Genomic DNA, 23,844 nt, shown 5'->3' on the forward strand with positions numbered 1-23,844 from the left:
CTGCTGGGTTCTTTGATCATGAGCTTCCTAGATCTATCTGAGTTTTAAGATCACATGCATATGGGACCTTATTGCCAGCTTTCTCTCCCCAGGGTCAAGGCCAGGGAGAGGGTCACAGAGTGAAGATGTTGACTCTGCCACAGGGCACGGTGATGGCCTACAAGAGGAAACAGCTGGTTTTTAAGGAGAATGGCTGGGGTAAGCAGAGGCAGATGGGGAGAGGGGACTGCTTCTCCTGAGAAGAGAAATGAGAGGGGAAGGAGCATCGGCACGCTCCCACTCCCTGCTCTGCCCATTCATGGAGACGGCTGAGGACATTCCCAACTGTGGGGGCACACACATCCCACCACCCACGGCCTGAAACCCTGCTAGGGGGAGATACAGAGACAGTCTGCCACGTGGAGAGGGACAAAGGGGGACCCAGAGCAGAGGTGTCCTTAGCACTGGGCAAAGTACAGCCCCAATCCCACCATCTCTATTCATTCAAGGACTCACTCAAGCCACTCTCAGCAGCTCACTTGGGGGAGCCACAGGGCGCTCCCCCAGGTAACCCGTAACCTGGAGTCAAAGCCCAGGAGATACCAGCATGGTCCCAAACAAAATTGCAGACATAATGCCCTAGGAGCAAAACGCAGGGTTTTATCTACACCTCTCCCTCCCTCACTAGCCTCGGGCCCCCAGCACACTTACACTCTGGGCTCTGACTCCACAGGAGGGAACCATGTACAGCAAGCAGGAGCTGGGTGGAATGGTGAGTGCTGGGGCACAACCAGCTCAGAGTCCCTGGCCTGTCCCTTCCCGAATTGAAGTCCCAGTTAGAGGTGAGCCTGATGCAGGAGGGGCCCAGCTCCCCAGGGATCAGGGGATGCCCTCGCCACACGCACACACACACACACACTCTCTCTCTCTCTCTCTCAGGCACTCACACATGCACACACACACACTCACTCACACACTGCTCTCTGTAGTATCCTCACTGCAACATGTTGTTTCAGCACATTTCCCACATATAGTGTGGAATCACCCAGGAAGAGAGCAGGACTGGGAGCAGAAACAGGTGAGGGAGGACACCTCAGGAGAGTAAGACAAAAGGCACCAGACAGACAATCCTACCCAAAGAAGGAGGGACAAATTGTCTCTATACCTTACAGAGACAGTTCTCCCAATGTCAGAGAGCACAGTGAACAACCAAGGTGCTTGGGCAAAAGACAGGCTCCAGGGTCCTCTTCAGAGTCAGGTCAGGGGTTCTGAGCTTTAGCCAGCATCACGGGGGACGATGACGGGAGGGGTTCCCAGGCCACACTGAGAAGAGCTGCCACAGCCGGCCTGGAGGAGGAAGTCTGGGGCTGCAGGTGCAGGGATATAAAGGGTCCAGCAGGAGTAACCTCAGCTGTCCTGGCCTGACTTCTTCCCATCCAGATATTCTCATCACAGATTACGACAAGGAGAAAACCTTTCCAAGAGATGCCTGGGTGGATAGGCCAAGTAAGTGTCTGCCTTTGGCTCAGGTCATGATCTCGGGGTCCTGGCATCCAGCCCCACATCGGGCTCCCTGCTCAGTGGGGAGTCTCCTCCTCCTTCTCCCTCTGCCCCTCACCCGGTTTTGCTCTCTCAAAGAAATAAAATCTTAAAAAACAACAACAAAGAAGCAAACAAACAAACAAAGCCTTTCCAAAAGGTGAGCTCCAGAGCTGGGCAGATTCTCTGCCTAGACTCAGCCCCTGCTGAGCCCTGACCTCCTTTGGATACCAGCTAGAGCCATGCATAGGGCTTAAGCCCCCACAGACCCACAGGAAACCTTTCCAGCCGGACTACTCCAACGCTTCCTACTCTCCCCTACCTTTGACCCTGGCGCAGGCCCCTGGCCAAACAGAAAGCCACCTTTCTCCTTTGAACACTGAGATAGGGGTGTGGGGGGGCTGCCTGGGTCTCCATGTGCCTAGGCACCAAGTCAGCTGAAGTAGAGGGAAGAGGGAAGAAACCCGGGGCGGGGGGGGGGGCAGTGAAGAGAAGAGGAGAAAGCTGGGAAGAGAAGGAAGAGCAGTGGGGAGGAGGAAAGGGGAGAGGAGAAAAAGGCTTTGTGAATGAGTACTTCTGTTTCTCTTTCCAGGGGAAGAGTTCATGAATTTTCTACCATCATCACTATTAGGTGAGTGGGTGATTTTCAAGGCAGGAAAGTGGGGCTGGATCCCTCCATGAGGCCACTTTGCACAACTCCCCCCCGTGATTGCCTCTGCTGTCCTTACCTGAGGCAGGAGGATGTGGCCCCTGGGCAAAGGGCAGGAATAGATGGAAAGGAGGGGGTCAGGGAGGGCAGGGGCAGAAGGTCAGAGAAACTGAATGTCTTCAGAAGCTAACTCTTGGGTGGGGGATGTACTTTCTCTTTTAGATACCCTCATAAGTGGTCCCATCCCCTCAATAGGTGTATGTTTGCTGGAGGTGAGGATGAGGATCCCATCGTGCACACATGTGGTGAGCAGGGCAGGTTGCCCTGGCCTTTGCCACCATGGCCCTAGGGCCTGGCGCTACTTGTTGTAGAATAGGAAAGGTTCAGAAAGGCCATGGGGATGGAGGGATGGACCCAGACTGGGGCAGGAAGGGGTTTGGCAAGAGGACGTGGTGAGAGAACAGAACCCTCCAAAGTGTCTCAAAAGCAACTCTGAGCATGAGAAAAGAGATGATCACTTGTGATTCTCTTTCCAGGAGGAATATGGAGAGTCCTCCCGAAAGGTGAGTGTCTGTTAAGAGGGAATTAAGGGGCCTCCAGGGTAGGAAGCTGCAAAGCGGAGAACCCAAATTGGAGTTTCCATGCAACTCAAAAAACTGAGCTCTGCTTCCAAATATATGCTTTGGTCAGCTCCGCTTATTCATTCTTTATTCATTTGTGCATGCCTGCGACAAACATTTAAGAACTTAGTGGTCAACAGGCATTGTTCTGAGCCCTGAGGATACAGCAGTGAACCAAACAGAAATGCCTATGCCACTGCAGCTTCCCTTCCAGTGGCCTCACACTCAGCATATCATCTCAAGGTCACCGGAAGTCGGCTAAGAGAAGCAGAGAGCCTCGGTTCTTTTTTTTTTTTTTTTAAGATTTAAGATTTAATTTATTTATTTGAGAGACACAGAGAGAGAGAGAGAGACAGAGAGCATGAACAGGGGGAGGGGCAGAGGGAGAGGAAGAAGCAGGGAGCCAGACCTGGACTCTATCCCCATGACCTGAGCCGAAGGCAGAAGTCCAACAGACTGAGCCACCCAGGTGCCCCAATTCCTTGGTTAATTCTCTATGGATATAGACGATATAGGTAGAATTACACAGTAAGAAGGATAACTCATGTGCACTGGTACTACCCCAAGCATTTACCATACATAAACTCAATTTAATCCTTTTAACATTCCCACTTAACAGATACAGAAACTGAGCCCAGGGCACTTAAGATCCTCCTCTCTAAGAGCCCAGCGTTAGAATCCACATTATGTCAGACATGTCCCAGAAATGAGCACCTGGTCATTTTCTTCCACTCCCCATGGCCCCTTTCCAGAATCTCCATCTCTCCTCCCTGCGTTCTACCGCCCTCATTTCATAGCGCTGAGATTGTCAGTTTGCTACTCTGTTATATCTAGCCTATTCCCAGAGCGCAAACATGCCATCCAGAGATGCTTTTGGTTGACAAAACGGCTTCTATTGACGGGGAAGGCCTGGTCATCCCAGGAATGTTCTAATCAAAGCATTGTACCCATTTTCTCGTTGTTGCTGATTCCTGAGGGCAGATTTCGAGCACCTACATGAGGAGATTTTCCAGGAAGTGGAGGCCCTGGCCCAGCTCTCAAAGGACGCTCAGGATGCCATATTCCATAATATCCTGAACATGCTTGGGAACCAAGAGGCTTTGCAGGACCTCATGGACGAGGTGAGGGGTTCCTACAGCTAGCTACCTAGGGCTGATCAAAAGTGGTAATGGGGGCAGGTTTACGAGAAAATACTACCAAGGCACATGGGGGAGGAGGAATGGGGCAATGCCAGGAGAAAGAGTAGGATGTGAGAGATGCAGGAGCCCCAGGCACAACAGGGCCAGGGAGTGCAGTCCCAAATACTGAGGCTGCTGGGAATCCCCTGGCACAGGTAAAGCGCCCTGACCTCCCACCTTTGTTAATCACTTACAGACTTAAAAGACACAAGCAAAATTACTTAACAATGCTAGTTGTAGTAGTAGTATCATATTACCAATAATACCAGTCTCCTACAGCTGGATGGGAACCCCTGGGATTCTCTGGATGGCTTTGGTGGCAAAATCCTAAATGAGATGCAAGAGGACATAAGAGACGTATGGATCCAGGAAAGATTCCACATGATTTATCTCCTTGAAGCCATAATGGGTAAGAGTGATTTGGGGAAATGTAGGAAAGTCTCAAGTTTGGCCTGCAGACCTCATGAAAGCCATGGGTTAGATGCCACCTCTCCAAAACCCTTCAAATATCATGATCTTCATCCCATACACCAGCTCTCTCCAAAGTCTGGAGGGCTTAGTGAGATAAATTTGCCGTGTGAACAGAGAACCAGCCTGAGGTCTAGAAAGTGACCCGCCCAAGTTCATCCAACAGATCATTGTGGGTGGATGATTCCAGACTCCAGCCTCAGGATCCCAACCTCTGAACCGTGTCATGTAGCATCCTGAAGACCATCCAAGAATAGGAGGAAGACTTCCCAGTACATGGAATTTGGCCTTCAAATCCAATGGGTTATTCCTCTGCCTCAGAGTTCTCCTCTCATGGGGTCTCCTAGTTCACAGTGGGGAGAGGAAAAGTATAACTCTTCATCACCCTCTTTCCCCAAATGTCTCCCTGTTCCCAGTGCTGAGTAACACCCAACACGATCTGCTGACACAGTCCATGAAGAAGAGGACCCTCCTCCAGCAGCGGGAGCTGGTACGAAATCCCCAGGGGCCAATGTCCAGGGAAGAGGGTGAGAGAACCAGAGTTAAGAATGACTCTGAGGAAAAAGAGATGATGGAAGTTTCTGCTAGGAAGGGAGACAGGATCCTGCTTTGGCAACTGGGAAATCCCTGGCTGCATCTGCCTCTAGGGAACAGGCCCAGTAGGTATAAGGTTACCTTAGGAGGGTCTCCATTTCCATGGCAACCCCTGCAGAAGCCCCCCCCCCCAGTTCTAAAGTAGCCATATAAGAACCCAGGTTTGGGAACTCGGGGGCTCGGAGTCATATCCCTGCTTTACTAACACAGTTACCATTTGGTGATTGCTGTTTCTCTCTCCTCATACGTATATATAAGTATGTATGTGTGTGCAGACATATGTATATACATGAACACACATTGCACACGTGTATGTACATGTACACACGTGACTCCCGATGCCACTATTCTACAAGGGAAACGTTAGCATAACCATTTAGCAGCTGAGAAACCAATGCTCAGCGTTTTCAGATAATGTGTCCACAATCCCACTGATCACAGGACATGACAAGGACATGACTCGTGGTCCCCTTGACTCCAAAGCTCTTGTCCTTTTCAGCTACCCTGCATGACCCTCTTGGGGACAAATTTTCTCTTTCCAACCTCAGATGCTGACCTGAAACATCGGATACTGTTTATTCTAGGTAAAGAGCATCCTGGAGCCCAATTTCAAATGCTCCGGGAACATCCCCTTCACCCTCAAACCCGAGCTCCTTGCCCCACTCCAGGATGAGGATTTGGCCATCACCTATGGCCTGCTGCAGGAGTGTGGCCTGAATATGGAGCTGAATAGTCCCAGGTTAACCTGGGATCTGGAAGCCAAGCAGCCCCTGTCCGCCCTGTATGGGACCCTCTCTGTGCTGCAGCAGCTGGCAGTCAGTCCAGAGAGTCCTGGCCCCGCCCCAGTCTATGCTGGGAGCGTCCCAGGTGAGCTCAGGGGACCTAAAGTAGCATGGAGCCAGGGGACGGACTTAGGGTAGCATGGAGCCAGGGATCAGCACACTCGAGGGAACGTTCTGAAGTGATAGATCTGTATCTTGATCAAGGTTCATGCAATTGTCAAAACTCATCAAATAGTATCTAAAGATATGAGCATTTTGCTGTATATTAATGCTACTCCAAAACAATGTAAACAAATACTGAACTCTAGTAACAATATGAATTGTGGGGTGAAGTGTACGGATATCTGTGACTTACTGTGAAATCCATCAAAAAAAATAATTAATGAAGGGACAGAGAGACAGATATGTAACCAAGAAGAGGTGGTAAAATGTTAAAAACAAGAGGGTCTGGAATTGCTGCAAAAAAAAAATTAAGTCCCCCCCAATTATACCTGTGTATTGACCATTATGTGTGACTTTTCCAAACTATGCTTTTTGAGCTATTTTAAGAGGAACATTAAGAGAACAAAAAAGGAGGTCTTAGAAATTAAAACTGCAGGGGCGCCTGGGTGGCACAGCGGTTAAGCGTCTGCCTTCGGCTCAGGGTGTGATCCCGGCGTTATGGGATCGAGCCCCACATCAGGCTCCTCTGCTATGAGCCTGCTTCTTCCTCTCCCACTCCCCCTGCTTGTGTTCCCTCTCTTGCTGGCTGTCTCTGTCTCTGTCAAATAAATAAATAAAATCTTTAAAAAAAAAAAAAAGAAATTAAAACTGCAGCTCGCCGGCCCCCTCGCCTCCACCCACCTTTCTCGTGGCCAATTTGCCTTAAACTCCCTAAAACCTCTGCAGCCCCGGTTCCTGCGGCAGCCGGTCTCTAACAGATGATGGTGAAGCCCAGCCACGCAACTACGTCCTTCAGCTAAACAACCAAAGGGAGTGGGGTTTTCTCTGTGACTGTTGTACTGCAGTCGAGGATGTTTACTTTTCAAGCACATAAAGCCGTCCTGGCTGCCTGTAGCTCTTCTAGAATGTTCTTCTTGAACCGTCAGCACAGGACTGCACAACTGAATCTCAGCAACATGAACATTCGTGCCGAGTGTTCTGATCTCATTTTGCAATTTATGCATTTGGGAAAAATTATGACTGCTCCCTCCAGCTTTGAGCAGTGGGAAGTGGCGATAACTACCTGCAGCTGTACAGCGTACCTGACTGCTTAGAAGACATACAGGACGCAGACTGTTCTAGTTCAAAACGTTCATCTTCTGCTTCTAGCAAACAGAACAGCAAAATGATATTTGGGGTAAGACACAGTGGCTAGAAATAGCAGTGAAGCCAACAGGTGGTGGGCAGAGCCAAGTTCAACAGTGACTACACCACACGATCGAGAGCCTGATGAAGAGTCTCTACAATTTGGCAATTAACCCAAACCACTATTTGATGTATGTAAAAAAAGTTCAGCGTCCAAATGATCTACTCACAAAGAACACATGTTATGCATGCTTTGGATGGAGTTTTACCCGTGATAGATGTGGATTTGGCTTTAGCTGTGAAAACTTATTACATGAGCATTCTCTAACCTGGACTAACGGACATTCATACCAACAAGATCCTATCACGAAACAGTAGATACCAGAGATGGAAAAGACAGTAATACCAAAGCCGGATGTGGTGAAAAGGACTCTTCCAAAGCATTTTATACACAAATAGATGAATACAGAGGAGACTCCAGCCAGGCTGCCGCTGATTCGACCTCAACCACTGGAAGCAGAAAGGGTAGCACTGTGGAGTCTGAACTGGCCCGCAAAGAAAAAAGCAGAGCTGCTGAGAAGGAAAGAATCATCACCAAGATGCAGCCAGAAGATATTCCTGCAGACGAACTGAAAGACCGTATTAAAGTTACTGATAAAGACTATTATTAAAGTTACTGATAAAGACTATAATGAAGTTATTAAAGCTACTGATAAAGACTATAATGAATCCACTGATAACGATGAATTAGATGAACCTGAAGGGCCATTTCACAGATACCTTGGAAGAAGTTAATGGTATTAAGAAAAGTGGTAGGGGGGCGCCTGGCGGGCGCAGTCGTTAAGCGTCAGGGCATGATCCCAGTGTTCTGGGATCAAGCTCCACGTCAGGCTCCTCCACTAGGAGCCTGCTTCTTCCTCTCCCACTCCCCCTGCTTNCGGAAGAAGTTAATGGTATTAAGAAAAGTGGTAGGGGGGCGCCTGGCGGGCGCAGTCGTTAAGCGTCAGGGCATGATCCCAGTGTTCTGGGATCAAGCTCCACGTCAGGCTCCTCCACTAGGAGCCTGCTTCTTCCTCTCCCACTCCCCCTGCTTGTGTTCCCTCTCTCGCTGGCTGTCTCTCTATGTCGAATTAATAAATAAAATCTTAAAAAAAAATAGAAAAGTGGTAGGAAAACTCTAAAACCTCAGATGCCAATAAACGCTGATGAAAGATGGGGTCTAGAAAATATCAGGCCCCCTAACAACAGCAGTCCAGTGAAGAGGATACTGAAAACGCATCCTGTGTGCTGTGCGAACTCAACAATAACTGAGGAGGACCTGTCGTCTCATTACTTAGCCAAACACGTTGAACATATCTGTGCGTGTGGGAAATGTGCACAGATCCTTGTTAAGGGGAGGCAGCTTCAGGAGCATGCTCAGAGATGTGGGGAACCCCAAGATCTGACAAGGAATGGGTTAGGAAATACGGAGGAGAAGATGGACAAGGAAGAGAACCCTGACGAGCAGTCAGAAGTAAGAGCGCTGTTTGTGGGAATGTCAGATGATTTTAGGGACAATCATTTCCAGATAAACAGTATCCCAAAAAAGCAGTTCCTTAAACATTCTGCATGTCCTCTTCGACACCCTGATTGTGACCAGTGTTTGGAAACTGAGCATCCAGTGCTTGAACATATGTCTAGCTGCCTAGACCAGGATGTGTTCAAGAGTGCCATCATGGAAGAAAGTGAAAGCAATCACAGACGAAAGCATTTTTGTATTCTGCGTGGAAAAGGATTTTATCAGCGGTGCCACTTAAGAGAATGCTATACTGTTCATACTAAGGAAGAACAGTTCATTTGTCGGACACATGGAAAGCAGTTTTTAAGAGAACGTCAGTTGCGACTGCACCTGTGCTCAAGGAAACCTCAGAAAACATGACCATGCACAGCACATGATTTCTCTTTTAACTGCTGGTGAGACTGTATGCCAGGTCTGCTTCTGGCTCTTCCCAAATATGAACAGCTGGGACAGCACATGGATGTTCATCTGCATACGTGTGGAATATGTGGAGCAAAGTTGAATTTGAGGAAAGATATGAGCTCAAATTATAATGCCAAGCATTTGAAAAGAACGTAAGTGATTTTCTACTGTACTAACATTTAGTCGATAGTGGAGGAAACACCAAAGCAAAGGACAGAGCTATTTAGAAATTGATTTTATGAGATGAATTGTTGGGAAAAAATTTCAAGGCCCTTTTAATAATTTTGTTTAGGATCTTAAGTATCTACATTTTAGGTGTTATTAAATATTTATCATTTTTGTTATTTCTTAATAGAATTCTCTGATTTAGTTTGTTTTAGCTATGATTAAAATTACTTTGGGGGTGCCTGGGTGGCTCAGTCAGTTGAGCCTCTGCCTTTGGTCGGGTCATGATCCCAGCGTCCTAGAATAGGACCCCACTGGTGGGCTCCCTGCCCAGGAGGGCCTTCTTCTCCCTCTCCCTCTGCTGCTCCCCCCTTGCTTGTGCTCTCTCATGCTCTCCCCCCACCCTCAAATAAATGAATGAATTATTTTAAAAAAATTAAATAAAATAAAATTACTTTTCAATGTAGACTAGTGTTTGTTACCCCTTCAATGACTATTAAACTTCAGTTTTTTAATAAAAAAAAGAAATTAAAACTATTATAAAAATTCAATAGAAGGATCAAAAGGTAAAGTTGAGGAGCTTTCCCAGAAAGTAAAAAGTCACAAGATGAAAAATAAGAAATTTATAAGAGCAGTTTAGGAAGCCTAACAGCTGGATAAAACAAGTTCTCAAAAAGAGAACACACACAGGCACGCACAAATGAAGAGGAAATTGTCAATAAAATAATTCAATAAAATATCCCATAATCAGGGTATGAGTTTCCAGATTTAAAGAGCACAAATGGATGAAAATAGGACCATACCAATACACATTTGTGTGATGTTTCAGAACATGCAGGACAAAGTAAAAATCCAGGGAGAAGAACAAAGGTTATTTACAAAAGATCAAATAGAAGCATAACTTTAAAGGGGGGGGGGCACCTGGATGGCTCCGTCAGTTAAGCATCCAACTCCTGATGTCGGCTCAGGTCAGGATCTCAGGGTCGAGAGATCAAGCCCTGCCTCAGGCTCCCCAGTGGGCGCGGAGCCTGCTTAAGATTCTCTCTTTCCGGGGCACCTGGGTGGCTCAGTCATTAAGCGACTGCCTTCAGCTCAGGGCGTGATCCCAGGGTCCTGGGATCCAACCCCGCATCGGGCTCCCTGCTGTTGGGAGCCTGCTTCTCCCTCTCCCCCTCCCCCTGCTTGCATTCCCTCTCTCGCTGTCTCTCTGTCAAATAAATAAATAAAATCTTTAAAAAAAAAAAAGACTCTCTCTTTCCCCCTCAGAAAGAAAGAGAGAAAATAAAGGAAAGAAAGAAAGAGAAAAGAATAACTTTAAATTGCAACCACAGAGCAAACTAGAGGCAATGGAACAACGACTTCTTACAATTTGATGGAAAATTATTTCTAACTAGACGTCTACATCGTTTGAAGGTAGAATAAGGGTATTTTCAGACAAACATTTTAAAAAATTACTATGTTCCATTTTCCAGAAAGCTATGAAAGGATGTGATACAGCAAAATGAGAGAGACCCAGGAGGAAGATACTGGCTACAGGGAAAAGATTTAGTGTAGAATTGAGACGGGAATTCCTAGGATGACAGTGGTGGGGGGATGGTGAAGAACAAGCAGTCCCCATATGAGCAGACAGGAAGGCTTAGGGGAGATTTCTCCAGGAAGACGAAATTGATAGAATACCTTAAATCTGGGGCTCCTGGGTGGCACAGCGGTTAAGCGTCTGCCTTTGGCTCAGGGCGTGATCCCGGCTGTTATGGGATTGAGCCCCACATCAGGCTCCTCCGCTATGAGACTGTTTCTTCCTCTCCCACTCCCCCTGCTTGTGTTCCCTCTCTCACTGGCTGTCTCTCTCTGTCGAATAAATAAATAAAATCTTAAAAAAAAAAAAAGATTACCTTGAATCTGAGATATTAAATACAAGAGTTAAGGAACTGGCAGTTTGGATTTAATTAGATACAAACACAGAAAATAGAAGGAAAAATAAATAAAAAAAAAATAATGAGAAAACAAAAATCCTACAGGAGTGGAAAAATATTTATGGTTTATTAATAGCTGAGTTGTGTTTACATAGTAATAATTGTGATAGGACCTGTGGTGCGGTGTAGTGCCAAGGGGACCCTAAATCCTCATCTTCCCTAGTTAAGTACATGGACAACGCCTACAACCGAGCAAGCTTATTAGTAAGAAATGTCAGACACAAAAGGCCGCATATTATATTCTCCCGTCCATGTGAAATATGTAGAATAGGTTAAATCCAAGAGCCCAGAAAGTACATCAGTGGTTAGGGTGGGGAGTAATGAAAATGTTCTACAACACTGTGGTCTTGGCTGCACAATTCTGTAAATATACTAAAGCCACTGATTTGTACACTTTCAAGGGGTGAACTTATGGCTTGTGAGTTATACCTCAAGAATGCCCTTTAAACAAGAAATAAGGGAGGTAATTACCAAAACAAGACACGAGCACATTTAAAGTGATCATCTCTGGGGAGAAGCTATGGAAGAAAGGAGGGGCAGGAAAGAGGGGCTGGGATCGGATGGGCTTTGATTAAAGAACACAAAGCGTAAATATTAATGTAAGTCCACACGCCCTTACTGAAAGCTGGAGGATCACCCCACGGGTCAGGGGCAGGGCTGGAAACCCTGTAGTGCTGGACGCGTGTTCTAGACTTCCAACGCTGGACACAGCCTACAGTACGGAACGGCCACCCGGCCACCGCCCTACGGGGCAGCAGCCCAGGGCCTCAGGTGAGTGTGGAGGGCAGGGGACAACGGGTCCTGGAGGGGTGGCCGGACTGGGGGGCAGGCAGGGGGCCCCAGGCAGGAGGGCAGGCCCGCAGCTCTCCCCCCAACCCCCCCCCACACACACACCGGCCGCTCCCAGCCCGTCCTTCTCAGGCGCCCCCTCCTTTGGAGAGCGTCCTACTTCCCCTTCCGGACTCCGAGGGGTCGCTGCCCACAGGCGGTCCCCGCAGGGGTCCTCTGGGTCACTAGGTCACTACTTGACCCAGCACCATTTCCCGTACACCCCGCCGCCGCCCCTCTCCGCAGTCGAGCGGACGCGCCTCTGGCGCCCCCTGCAGGCCTGAGCAGGACCGCGCTTCCCCAGGCCGCAGTCGCTTTCTGGGGCCCCTTCCTCCATAGAAATAGCAAATACTGTCATTTAAAGTTGTGTTGGCCCCCATTCCCAACAACACGGAAGCCTCTCTTTGGCTTTAAGTTGGACAGAAAAGGAAAAAAGACTATTGGCATAAAGACGAATATATTAACACTATATATTAAGACACTCTCTCAGACCTAAAAGCTATTTCTTTCTTCTGATTTTAAAGTAAACAAAAACATTTTCATGGACCCTAAAAGTAGCATGGGCCCTGGGCACCGTGCCTAGTGGAGAAGCTGACCCTCACCTCCCTCCTTTCCCTGGGGCTGCAGAAAAGGTTGGCCCCCACATCACGCTGGAGCCCTGGGCCACCTGGACTGTAGTCATAAACTCCTGGAATCTCCCCTTTCCAGTGGACTGTCAGTACTCGTCCTAAAACACATGCACTGGCTTGCAGTGTCACTGCCCTGCTCACAAGCCTTCGGTGACTGCCAGGGCCCACCTCAGGAAGGTGCTCACAGAAACGGCAAACTCCATCAAAGACCCAGGAACAAAATGCTACTGGGGCCCACCGGAGGGGGAAAGAGGCTTACCCCAGATGCCTCTACCCAGAAAACTCCATTATGGGTGCTAAGAGGAGGGAGAAGAGAGAGGAATCCCTGTTCCCTTCTCATGCCACCCCCATCTCCTCTCTCCTCCCACCCACCTGGGCACCCACTACCTCAGAAACGCAAGCAAGGCCAGAACACAAGGGGTAACAGCTTATCAACGTACACCAACATCAACTTGTTAGTCCTCATAACAGCCCAATAGAGTGTGTACTGTTACAGATAGTAATTGTCTATATTTTACATAAATATGAATAAACTTCTATTTTACAGCTGAGGAAACCAAGGAGCAGAGAGATTTAGTAACGTTCCCAAGGGAACACCTGTTCTAAAACAGAGAAGGGAGTTCTTGGCCTTGGAGCTTCTCCAGGTCCCATGCTGGCAGGAGGGGAGTGATCTAAAGGGTGTTTCCAGGGTGGTTTGACTACCTGTGATTTCCACCTACCTGCTGACTTTAGAACCCAGCCTGAATCACAAGCACCGGGGAGAAATCTGCTCAGGGCTCCCCACTCCTCACATTTGTGGAAATTCAATTCAGCTGAGAGACCTCACCAAGGCCCCCAAAGCCTTGTAGGACATCTGCCCTCTTTGCCCCTCCAGGAACATGTCATCCCTGTTTGCAAGGGATGCCAGAAGTGTGGTCAGAGAACTGGGCAGGAGAGGTGAGCTGGTGCCTGCTGACATCTGAACAGCGCCCCACACCTGCGCCCCTTCTGCCTGCTGAGGAAGAAGCACAGACGCCACCCCTGGCCGTGGGACACCGCCTTCATCCCTACAGACTTCTCCCTCATGGACGCGCTGGAGCCCAGCTCCCCCATCCCAGGCACTTTCAGGTGGGGCCTGTGGGTAGCACAGTGTTGCAGAAAAGATAGATTCATGTGGCTGAGAAAGCAAACTGCCTCTGCCCAGACACACAAAACCCCGGTCTGTCTGGCCTGGACCATGCCACTGACACCCCACGGACACCCATCTTCCGTGTAGGGGAAGGATGAACCCATTTTTTTCTTCCTCCTATCCCCAGCTGTGTGATAAGTAATGATAATTTTAAACAACAATAATGGTTCAACATGGGTCAAGTGCTTGCTATGTGCCAGAGACCATGCTGGCAGTTCCTCAGTTAATCCTCACAACCATCCTTGGGGGGAAGACCCTGTCATTCTTCCCCTCCCCTTTTTTAGATGGGGCAACTGAGGCTCCAAGACTTAAGTGGCTTGCTCAGGGTCACACCCAGCCAGTAAATGGTGGAGGCCAAGTTGGACCCCAGGGCTAAGGCCTCAGCCACACTCAAACCTGCCTCCCTCGCCACCTGGCTCCAGCCTGGACCTCTCTTCCCACAGAGTTGAACCGGGGCCAATCCATTCCGATCCAGGAGATGGTGGCAGGAGCTGTGACAGGGGCCATGAGTGTGAGCACCGGAATGCTGGTGCAGGTGACAGGGAACAGTGGGGTGATCCACAGTTTCACACTGACTGTACACACACTTATGGTTTCCCCTAACACCTGGGAAACTCTGATGAAGAGGTGAGAGTCAGGTGGGCCAACCAGGCCAGCTGGGCTCTTCTGGCTGAGGTCTGTCTGTGGGCACAGGTCCTCCAGGCTGGAGTAGGGACCACACGGCAGGAGAGAAAAGCCCAAGGCTCCAGCCAGCCCCTCTGAAGAGTGGGTTGGGATGGGAGAGTCCACCATTAGCAGAGAGCCCAGGAGCCCAGAGACAAGGGAGTGGGTGGTGAGAAGGGCTTCTTTGAAGTCAGAGATTTCAAACCAGATGAAAAAAGAGAAAGACAGAAACATGGTAGCTGCTCAGTGCGAGGCAATAGGGAATGTTGAAGACTATGGCAAACTGTGGACACAAGCCTACCTAGAGCTGAGCAGCAGCCTGCTGGGACTGCTGCCAGGCAGGACTATGAGCTCAGTGGCACCATTTCTTCAGAGAAGCTAGAAATTGGGATTTTTATGTGAAACCTACCAATTTTAATATTATCTCAAAAATTGTGAACACCTCATGGGCCAAATAAACATAAGCCTTCTGTCCAATTCAGCTTGTAGAAAGCCACACGGTGGCCTCTGGTCTGGACATTTTATACCTTGTAGGAGACAGATGTCACACTCCCCTCAGTTTCTCTCCTTTTCTAGCCACCCCCAAGTGACCTTAAACAAGCAGTCCCTAAGTCCAGGTCAGTCACACCATGAGAGGCCTGGTCCCGGGAGGCCTGGTCCCAGGAAGCCTGGCAGAGGCCCTCCCCAGCTCTGCCTCTTCTCCTGCCCCACCCCTACATACCCCTACAGGAAACTGAGGACCCCAAAGCCCTTGTTCCTCAGGGAACTGCAATGCCAGAAGGAGAAGGAGAGCCTGTATGTGGTGACAGAGGCCATAGAGACCATACACGACACCATGCTTCAGAGCCTCAGCAACACAGAGGGAGCAGGACGGCTGGCCATCCTTGGGCCGGGCCATTTAAAGGTGCAGGGTGTGCCCTAGGGGTGCAAATTCGGGTGTGCTGCGGATGCTTGCAGCCACCAAAGAGCTCCCCCTCCACCCTAACTCCTGCCAAAGGACTGCCCCACTAAAAGTCGCCCCATCTAAACAACATTCCTGGGTGCTTGTGTCGTGGTTCTTAACTCCAATGACACGTTAGAGTCACCTGGAAAGCTGTTTTGGTTTTTATTTGAAAATCCCCAACACTGCCCTGCCCAATTCTGTTTTTGTTGGTCTAGAATGGGCCCCATTGGCTGGTATTTTTCTTTTTCTAACTCCCTCAGGTGATTCTGTGTGCTGCCAGTGCTGGTATCACTGCGGAGGGGGTTTGCATCAGCTTTGGAACCAGGTGTGCCTGGGTACGCTAGTTGTGTGGCCTCGGGCAAGTCACTTGACCCTCTGAGTTTGCCCATTCTCGCCCCGGAGGTTGGGCTGCAGAACCAGGGGAGATCAGGCAGCAGTGTGGGGAAGGGGCTGAAGACACTGGTGCAGGGACACTCCTCTTCTTTCCACGCGCCCTTAAGACCCGGATCTGCTCCTCACCAGCTCAGTCCTTAGGTCATTTAGCATGTGTGGGCCTCAGATCCCCGTGGTGATGCAGGAAGTGTGAGCCCCACACTAGTATCCTGGGGCTCTGAGATTCTTGTCTCCCACAAATTAAGTGTGACTCAGCCTCACAGCTGGCCTCACCTCTCACTGGCCACAGGAATGCAGGTGAGTATGGGTCACCTATCAGTCAATCCCCAGCTGCCACTGCTGACTACTGTTTAGAAGACAGAACACAGGACAAAATGTTCTCTATCAATTTTTCTCATCCATCCCTCCTGACGATTCTATAAGGTGGGCACTATATGTCAGGTTTTCTGGGTGCCGAACCTGGAGCTCAAAGAGGTTAAGGGGCACTGGGGTGGCTCAGTGGGTTAAGCATCCGACTCCTGATTTTGGCTCAGGTCATGATCTCAGGGTCATGAGATTGAACCCTGCCTCTGTCTCTGTGCTGAGGGTGGAGCCTGCTCGAGAGTCTCCCTCTCAAAAAAAAAAAAAGAGGTCAAGCTCCTAGCTTAGAAGCACGCAGCAGGCACGTGCTGGGGTCAAAACCCAGACTGGGCCTACCTAGTTCTAACACCCATGTGTTTAATCAAACCAGTTACACTACAATGCTGCCTCTGAACACAGCAGATGGCTGGCCTTCTAATCCATGGGTGAGATGTTAATGAGATGTTCAAATATGCAGCCTCGCTCCACTTGCCAGTTGTGGGAAAGACAGGACAATACAAGGGGAGGGTGGGAGTAGCTGGGGAGCAGGGAGCCATCTCGGGATTACATATTTTGTTGATTTCTTACTATGTGAGACACCGGGTGTGTCATGGGACTGGAGTCAGTGCAGGGTAACCGACCTTCCCCGCTTGCCTGAGCGAGGGCTTTCCCGGGACAGAGGACTTTCAGTGGGAAAAGCAGGACAGTTAGTCACCCTAGTGGTGAGTGATGGAAACCCTGAAATGACAGTGGCTTTAAACAAGAAAAGCCTTTCTCTCTTAGGTAAAAGTTCAGAGGGGAGCCTGAGGTAGTGGCTCTGCAGGGCGGAGCTTAAGGATCAGAGACCTAGCTCTTTCTGTTTTGTCACTCTGCCGCACCTTTGGTCCCAGACGGCTGCTCTAGCTGCATTTATCATGTCCACATTGCAGCTGGCGGAAGGGAGAAAAGGTCTTGAAACACCACCTCCGCCCATTTGCATCCCACTGGCCAGGATCTGGCCATGGGGCCACGTGTAGCTGCAGGGGAGCTGGATTCTCAGTCTTTATTCAGCCAGCCAAGTGCCAGGGAAAGNCCTTTGGTCCGAGATGACTGCTCTAGCTGCATTTATCATGTCCACATTGCAGCTGGCGGAAGGGAGAAAAGGTCTTGAAACACCACCTCCGCCCATTTGCATCCCACTGGCCAGGATCTGGCCATGGGGCCACGTGTAGCTGCAGGGGAGCTGGATTCTCAGTCTTTATTCAGCCAGCCAAGTGCCAGGGAAAGGAGGTGTTCTCTTACTGTTGCTTTTTTTTTTTGGAGATTTTATTAATTTGAGAGAGAGAGAGTGTGTGTGTGCGTGCTTGCATGTGCATGAGTGGGGGAGGGGCAGAGGGACAAGGAGACTCCCCGCTGAGCACAGAGCCCAACGCAGGGCTTGATCCCAGGACCCTGAGATCATGACCTGAGCCAAAATCAGAACCGACTGAACCACCCAGGCGCCCATTCTTACTGTTGCTTTTAAACTGCACTTTCCCCATGGGAGGAGGACGACAGCAATGACACCACTGGCGCCACGTCACAAGTCCCAGCTTCCAGTGGGCCCCGTGCCACCCAGGGCTTGTGCACCGCGGGCTCTGCCTCCGAATGAGAGGGGATGACTCAGAGACCACTTGGAGGTGATCCAGCTGCAGTGCCTCATGACTCCAGCTCAGCATTTCCCAAAGCCAGTACCCCAAACTCTGGACAGTGCTTAACAACACTAAGTGAAAACCGTTTCTTTACTGTGGGACTTTTTAGAGCTTTTACCATGCCAATGTGTATTGATTTGACCCCAGAATGCCTTGGGGTTTTTTTATGGAAATATCTTGTGTGCAACTATTTTGCTGTTCTTGCTGCCTGGGTGTCCCCCCATCCACTGCTTTTGGATNTGCCTCCGAATGAGAGGGGATGACTCAGAGACCATTTGGAGGTGATCCAGCTGCAGTGCCTCATGACTCCAGCTCAGCATTTCCCAAAGCCAGTAGTACCCCAAACTCTGGACAGTGCTTAACAACACTAAGTGAAAACCGTTTCTTTACTGTGGAACTTTTTAGAGCTTTTACCATGCCAATGTGTATTGATTTGACCCCAGAATGCCTTGGGGTTTTTTTCTGGAAATATCTTGTGTGCAACTATTTTGCTGTTCTTGCTGCCTGGGTGTCCCCCCATCCACTGCTTTTGGATCTTCCTCTCCCCTCCAACCTGTAAAGTCCCTACACTGATCATCAAGAGAGACCCATGCAGTCCCTCCTCCTGTGTCTCCCCGTCCCCTGCTCCTGTCTGCCCTGGACACACCTTCCTGCAGGTCCTTGAATCCTGTGTGGACTTGAGGTCCTGTTCTCCCTGCCTCCTTCCTACCTCCAGGTTCAGAGCCACATGGCCAAAGAGAAGATAGTGACTATCCCCCCGGGGGCACTGTCCTGGCCTACAGGGTGCTGCAGCTGGTGATCAAAGAGGATTGCTGGGGTAAGTGGAGACTGGAGGCACGGGAGCAGCAGAGACAGGACTCTCCCTCTGGGAGGGCTGGCAAAGGGGCAGGGGCTACTTGCAAATGTGGAGCAGGAAGAGGCAGAGGGAGGCTATTTCTCAGCGGCCTGAGCCCTCAGCCAGACAGCTCCACTTTCTGGCAGCTGCTAAAAGGATCTGAGGTGCAGAAAGGGCCCCGAGGTCAGCTGTCCGGGAGGGCTTACAACCCAGTCTGCACCCCACTTGGCCCAGGAGGAGGGGGGCCAGGGAGAAGCTGCATTATATGGGAGGACGGGCTGTGTCATCTAATTAGCCCAGAGAATCATGTAGACTGGGTGGTCCTGCCCATCCTTAGCCAAGGGGTGACCAGTGGGAGGCAGGGGGTTCGCTCTCCCAACAATGCTGCAGCCCAGAGATGGGCTGGGGACTGAGCCCAGGGTGGGACCACTCTGATGCTCACATCTGGCCCACTGAGTCTGCAGGGGTGGCCTTCGGTGGGGGAAGGAGGAGAAGGAGGATCCAGCCACCCCTGCCCTTATGCAAAGAGCATGAGCCTGAGTCCAGGGCACTGAGGTTTGAATGGTGGCATTGCCGTTTGCCCTCTGTGGGGCCCTGGAGATGTCACCAAATGTCTCAAGCTTCAGCATCCTCGTCTGTAAATGGACTCATGCTGCCTGCCCCCAGAGTGCTGTGCGGCCACAGGAGATGAAGCTGTGAGGCCCCGGCTCTCTGGCCAGCGCACCATGGGAGCGCCGTAACTGCTGACTGTCTGCCTTCCTCTCAGGCACTCTTCTCTTTTGCCCTACCTGTGCTCCCACACAGCTATTCTGTACCTGCCTGAAGGAAAGCTCGGTCGAGACTTGAGTGGAGGTAAGGCGTCCTGCCCAGGGCCTGGACCCCAACCAGAAATCATCTCTTCCCACAGAGAATGCCCTGACACTGTTCTCGGGGTCCCTTCCCTGCCCCATGTGGTCACCCCATGTCCAGGGGCTGGGAGGGCCATCTTCCAGCTGAAGCATGGGCCCTGAGCAGGAGGGGGAGAAGGAAGGAGTGTGAGTGCAGGAAACAGGGAAAGGCAAGGATAAGACCCATGACTGCTACCTGGTATTTGGCGGGTACTCAATAAACCCTATAGAAAGAAGGAAGGGAAGGAGGGAGGGAGGAAAGAAGGAAGGAAGAAATGAAAAGTAGGCACACACAAGAGGGCTCTGCATGAGGTGGGAGCTTCAATAGGCCAGGATTGTGACACCAGGACCTCCTGGGTAGGCAGAGGATCCAGGCAGACTGGCCCTGGGCAAAGGGCCTGGGCCCAGGAGCTGGGGGTGCCTATCCTCTCTCCACAGGCTCAGCCTACAGCTGGGCCCTTGGTGAGGAGCCCAACTTCCAGGGCCTGCAGAGGCAGGTGGGTGCCCAGTTGCAGGACCTGGCCACCTGCCCGCAGAGCTGCAGCACCTGCTGCTAAGTGCCCTCCAAGAGCTGCTCCAAGACCCTCGGGACCTGCAGGAACTCGAGGACACAGTAAGGGGCCCATAGGCCAGACCGGGGACTGGGATCCAGGGAAGGGGGAGGAACAGGGAAATGAGAAGCAGGAATGGGATGTGCTCTGAGTCTCGGTAGTTCCCAGCCTTGGATGGCATGGTAAGGCAGGCCCCCTGGTGACCAGGCACAAGCCTGTGCCAGCTTGTGTGTCAGCCACTCAGCATTTGCTCACAAAAGCCCAAAGGAGGGACCTGGCTCAGCACTGCTGGCATCAGAACCCAGGCTCATTCCATCATCACTGGCATCAGAGGGGACACAGTGCCAGGGGGTGGGGTACAGAAGCTTGGGTGGTTGGGTATGGGGTCAGAGGCCAGAGGAGGAGACCCACAGCCTGTCCTTGCTCCCCTTTGCCCTGCCCTGCAGATGGAACAGGCCCTGGATACTGTGGTGCTGGGACAGCTGGTTGGCCCTGGGGGCTCCATCCTAAGCACCGTCCGGAGCCCCTCAGGCAGCCTGTTGACCTCGAAAGGCAGGGCCATCCTCTGCACTGTTGGAGCTCTCGTGGGTAAGACAGTTGCACAGGGGCTGGGGTGGGGAGGAAGAGAGTCCAGAGGAAAGTCCTCCCAAGGGCCCTGCCCAGCAGCCCTTGTGTTCCCTGCCCACCCTCTCTGAGTGAGCCTTCTCCTGTTTGTTCTGTGCTCTAGATGGTCCCAGGCCATTCCCACTCACATGTGATGCTCTGTCCAAGCTCTCTCCAAAGTCAGCATGGAAAAGCACAGCCCCCATTCTCTCATTTTTGCTTGTGCTTAAGTGAGGGTAAGTGGCACTCACCTTGCAGGACGCTCCAGCCCTTCCTTCAGTGATGATTTACTGAGCACCTACTGTGTGTCCACAAGGCACCAGGAAAAATGGAGACAGCCACTCTCCTCTTTCAGTCTGTAGTGGGGACAGATGTCACACCAATATAGAGAATTACCAACAGCATGAGAGTGTCTAACAGAGGCCCTGCTCCAACCCAGAATGGAGACGAGGCTCACAGAGGGAGCTAGGAACAGGATCCCCACACTGGTGGCCCGTGGCATGGACAGAAGCACTGGGGCAGGCAGGAGGACAGAGGCTTTGAAGACTGGGCCAGTCCGTTCTGCTGTCACTTCAGGACATTGGATCATTTCCCAGAACCCCCTTCCCTGGGTTCTGGGTGAGAACCCCCCAAAAGAGGAATCAGTGTGAGATTTGGGGGCCAGAAGTGAAGCAGCAGCCATTCATCTCTGAAGGCTCCATGATGGACAGGTGCTACAGTGCCCAGATTCCCAGTGCTTCCTCCCAACTGCGAGTGCTGCTGACAGCAAGGCCTGGGCCCTGTCACCACACACAGAGAGGCCATAGCTCCCCATCGGCCTCTACCAGCAGCACCTTGACAGTCCCCTTCCCACTAGCCTTCACAACTTTCCACCTTGCTTCCTGCACTCCAGCCAGGGCACTCTCCCTGTGCTGTTGTTGCTTGAACTAGTCAGACTTGCTTCTGCCTCGGGAGCTTTGCACTGGATATTCCCTCTGCCTGGTATACTNCCTGTGCTGTCGTTGCTTGAACTAGTCAGACTTGCTTCTGCCTCGGGAGCTTTGCACTGGATATTCCCTCTGCCTGGTATACTCTTCCCCCGAGATATTCCCAAGGCTGACGGTGTTTATTGTTTCTCATCAGTCTCCCCCTGAGTGTAAGTGTAAGTGTAAGTGTAAGTGCCATGAAAGCAAGCATTATGGTCTGTATTACTCACATGCTCAATCTACTGAACACGTCTGTNCCAGAAGTGTAAGTGCCATGAAAGCAAGCATTATGGTCTGTATTACTCACATGCTCAATCTACTGAACACGTCTGTACATCATAGGTGCTCAACATCGTTAAGTCCCTCCCCACGCATGAAAAGGAGATTGAGGGGCAGAGATGCCCCCACGGGGCTAAAGGCATGCTGTTCCCCAAGACTGGAGCTTCATGTTTGGAATCAGGCCAGCCTGGGTTCTCATCGCAGTTTTGCCCCCGACAGGATGAGGAATCACCATTATCCTGGCTAAGAACCACCTCGCAAAGCCACTGGGGAGCAGATGAGCTAATGTGAAAGCCCTTTATAAAACGAAGCCCACCATCTACCCTTCATGGATCGTGTTTTAGGGAAACTGGGGGGTTGGAAGGGGTGGCAACTTATTCAGCACTTCCAGGGCAGGCACAGTTCTCACCTTCTTGAACCTTTCTCGGGAAGGATGGCTCAAGAGGTACCCAGTGGAGGTTGTCTCCACTTTAGGGCTCCAGTATCCCAGCCATTCCTGGGTTACTAGGGCCCACGAGGAGACACACAGGATGTCTCAGATGCTTGGTGGCCCTCAACCCGTATCTCTCAACAGTGCTCAGTGACACCCAACATTGCCTGCTGACCCAGTCCTTGGAGAAGGGGATCATGCCCCAGCAAATGGAACTGGTGAGAGCCTCCAGGATGGGGCATGGAGGGAGGATATCTAGGGAAATATCCCAGGTGGTTTGTCAGGGCTCTGGTCCCCAGTCCCTTGAGAGCCCTTTATCAGCCCTCACTCACAGAGGGGTCACTTCCTGGCTCTGACTTCTGAGCACCCAGGCCTGTGCAGCCTCTGCTGGGTGCGCCACGTTCACTCATGTGTGGGTTGATTGATTATGCTGAATCCATACCTTGTACCACCAGGCCCTCTGCTAGGGCTGAGAATACAAAGGTGATGGGGTGCCTGGGTGGCGCAGTCGTTAAGCATCTGCCTTCGGCTCAGGGTGTGATCCCGGCGTTATGGGATCGAGCCCCGCATCAGGCTCTTCTGCTGGGAGCCTGCTTCTTCCTCTCCCACTCCCCCTGCTAGTGTTCCCTCTCTCTGGCTGTCTCTCTCTCTGTCAAATAAATAAAAATAAAATCTTAAAAAAAAAAAAAGGTGAAAGAAGTTCAACCCCTCACAGTCCGGTTAAGGGACTATGTAAACCAGTGACAAAAGACAGCTCCTGCTTTAGCTCAAACAGGAGACTATGAGGACACCAACTACAGGGCTCAGGGGCATTTCCCAAGGGGGTGACCCCTCCATGCAGTTCATGAATTCATGGATGAAAAGATGGGGGGGCAGAATTCAGTCAGAACAGTGCAGACAGAGGCTGGGAGCTACCAGGGAGTGTTGGAAACCAATGACTCCAGCCAGTGTGGGAAGGGCGGTGTTGGGAGTACACTATTTTGCCAAGCCTCAAATATAGTGGGAAATGGGGGAGCACTGGCCCCAGGTCCCACCCTCAGGGTGGGTTCCACTAATGCAGGGCCTGGAGACCTGTTTGTTCATTCTGGGTGGTTCCTTGCAGGTGGTGAGCATCTTGGAGCCAAACTTTAATCAGATGGAGGAAACCACCTTCTCTCTCCCACTGGAAGTCCTCTCATCCGTGCAGAGTGAGGATGCAGTCCTCTCCCTGAGCCTGGTGGAGAGCTGTGGACTGGAGCTGCAGGCGCCCAGCCAGCAACTCACGTGGGACCCTGACGTGGTGCCACAACTGTCTGCACTCTATGGGTCCCTCGCAGGGCTGCAGATGCTGGCTGCCCCCAGCCCTGTAGCCCTCTAAGCCAATACCTGAGAAGGGTGCCACATCCTCCCCTAGGGTTCCAGTTCTGCCTCCAGGGAGCTGCTGGCCTAGGCAGCCGTAGGTGATTATGGGCTCCACCAGGACTGGCC

At 51.0% G+C, this 23,844-nt stretch overlaps 1 protein-coding gene and 1 pseudogene across 1 annotated transcript in view; both read left to right on the forward strand.

Moving 5' to 3' along the window:
- The window catches only part of GSDMC (gasdermin C), a 22,012-nt gene extending 15,279 nt beyond the window's left edge, over window positions 1-6,733 (forward strand). Inside the window, exons 5-11 of the mRNA XM_034668522.1 lie at window positions 1,420-1,485; window positions 2,111-2,149; window positions 3,769-3,908; window positions 4,245-4,374; window positions 4,850-4,923; window positions 5,612-5,842; window positions 6,698-6,733. Of these exons, the coding sequence (XP_034524413.1) occupies window positions 1,420-1,485; window positions 2,111-2,149; window positions 3,769-3,908; window positions 4,245-4,374; window positions 4,850-4,923; window positions 5,612-5,842; window positions 6,698-6,733 (716 nt within the window). The remainder of the gene's footprint in view (window positions 1-1,419; window positions 1,486-2,110; window positions 2,150-3,768; window positions 3,909-4,244; window positions 4,375-4,849; window positions 4,924-5,611; window positions 5,843-6,697) is intronic.
- On the forward strand, window positions 6,733-9,212 carry LOC100464141 (annotated as a pseudogene).
- The last annotated feature ends 14,632 nt before the right edge of the window (window positions 9,213-23,844 follow it).

Source organism: Ailuropoda melanoleuca, chromosome 9 (genome assembly GCF_002007445.2).
Source record: "Ailuropoda melanoleuca isolate Jingjing chromosome 9, ASM200744v2, whole genome shotgun sequence".
Lineage (NCBI taxonomy): Eukaryota > Metazoa > Chordata > Mammalia > Carnivora > Ursidae > Ailuropoda > Ailuropoda melanoleuca.